The sequence below is a fragment of the Sinocyclocheilus grahami genome, unplaced genomic scaffold (genome assembly GCF_001515645.1).
Source record: "Sinocyclocheilus grahami isolate Dianchi unplaced genomic scaffold, SAMN03320097.WGS_v1.1 scaffold94.1, whole genome shotgun sequence".
Lineage (NCBI taxonomy): Eukaryota > Metazoa > Chordata > Actinopteri > Cypriniformes > Cyprinidae > Sinocyclocheilus > Sinocyclocheilus grahami.
Genome location: NW_015505273.1, coordinates 1,163,202 through 1,165,048, shown reverse-complemented (window position 1 = coordinate 1,165,048; position 1,847 = coordinate 1,163,202). Strand labels below are relative to the sequence as shown.

The 1,847-nt window shown below is 34.1% G+C and overlaps 1 protein-coding gene across 1 annotated transcript in view; it reads right to left on the bottom strand.

The window, feature by feature from the left end:
- LOC107587585 (transcriptional enhancer factor TEF-5-like) overlaps positions 1 to 1,847 on the bottom strand; it is a 24,915-nt gene that overhangs the window by 10,850 nt on the left and 12,218 nt on the right. Inside the window, exons 2-3 of the mRNA XM_016275419.1 lie at positions 929 to 993; positions 542 to 604 (exon numbers count right to left, since the gene is read on the bottom strand). Coding sequence (XP_016130905.1) covers positions 542 to 604; positions 929 to 993 — 128 coding nt within the window. The remainder of the gene's footprint in view (positions 1 to 541; positions 605 to 928; positions 994 to 1,847) is intronic.

Sequence of the window (1,847 nt, the reverse complement as noted above, 5' to 3'; positions counted from 1 at the left end):
CACACACACACACACACACACACACACACACACACACACACAGAGACAGATAATATTAATAAGATTTAATTTAATTTCAACAAATATGTTTACATCTCGGCCAGACTCATAAAATAATCTGCATTTGAAAACCCATACTGGTCGAACGCTAATTCTCATTACAGTATTGTGACATCCAGCAGTTTCTCAGACAGACTTTACCAGTCAAAACTGAGTCTTGGTGGCACACACATGGAGTCTGGATGCAAGGAAAGGAAGGTTGAAGAAACAGTGAGATTCAGGAAAGCCAATAGGCAAAGATCTCAGCCATTCATGCACCTTCAGCCTCGACGACAATCAGCAGCGCCAAACACAAAGCACTACGCTACATGACACAGTTTTCCGTAGCACTTCCAACTTTGTTTTTGTGCCAAATATTGATTTGAGATAAAATCGAGATTTTATTCAGCCAATAGATAACTGGAACTTCTAGCGATCTCTCATTGGTTTTTGCAAAGGCAAATGCTGTTAAGCCCCGCCCCACCCGCAGGAAAGCGCATACCTTCAGCTTTGACTGTATCTCGCGAGATTTTCTCCGGGCAAGAACCTGCAAATGGCTAGAAACCTGCAGAACAGAAAAGCCAAAGAGGAGGAAAAAAAGAAAAGGAGGAGGAGGAGAAAGAGAGAGAAGCCGTAACCAAAGAGGGAAAAGATCCGCGTTTCCAACCTACCTTTATACCTGCTTGATACTCTCGAACTTTCTTCCGCGCTAACACCTGTATGTGACTAGATACCTGAAGAATTTTGAGATAGTTTAACAAAAATACACATGCACACAGTCAGGAATAGTTCACCTACTGAACTGAAAACTGTTATTAAAGTTGTTATGCAAACAAATATTTAGTGCAATCAATAGTATATATATATATATATGAAGTGCATTAAATACCTGTTTTCTTGTGCGGGTTTTGCCTGTTCTCAGCTTGATGTATCTGGCAATAAGCTCATTGCGACCTGAGAAGAAAGAAAAGTTTCTGTAAGTTTCACAGTGACCAAAAGGTGGCGACAAAAGCAATGAAAGAGAAGCACGCATCTCTCAACAACACTGGCAGAATTCCTGAGACTGAAACCACAAATAGAAAAACTAATAAAGTAAAGCTTTTGGCTTTATATACTAGATTTGCCATCATATTTTCAATTCAATGCCAATGAATATTTCACAGCAGCAGTATTCAAATGTTAAAAGAAAAATAAACTTATGACAATGATAAATGATAAATGTGTTAGATTTCTCTGAAAACAAGACTTTATTTCTTCTAAAGTAAATGTATTGTTTTAAGGATGTTTACTGGGGGGAAAATCTATGTGAATGTCCCATGCTTTATATTTGCTTTTTTTTTTTATATATAAAGCAGTAATTTAAGTAGTTTTAATTTACTGTGAACCTCCTGAAGGAATGGCTTAAAAACACTAACTTCTATTAACTATTTATTTAAATACTGACCATTTACCTACATATAAAATAAATAACGCCTATAAATAAAAAAAAAACTAAAAAAAACTAGAAAAAGATATTTCTACTTAATATCTATTTAATTGAGAAATGTTTGAAGAATATGTCATTGTATTATATATATATATATACACATACATACATACATGCATACCATACACACACACACACACATATATATATATATAAATATATATTAATATTTAAAAAATATAATAATAGTTATTATTATTATTTACATTTTCATTGGAAAAAAAAACATTAATAATGTAACACTTTCTACTGTTCAAATATTTTCACTCAACCCTCAACGGACACCTTGGCAACTGAATCACCATTGGCTAGTAAATTTTTT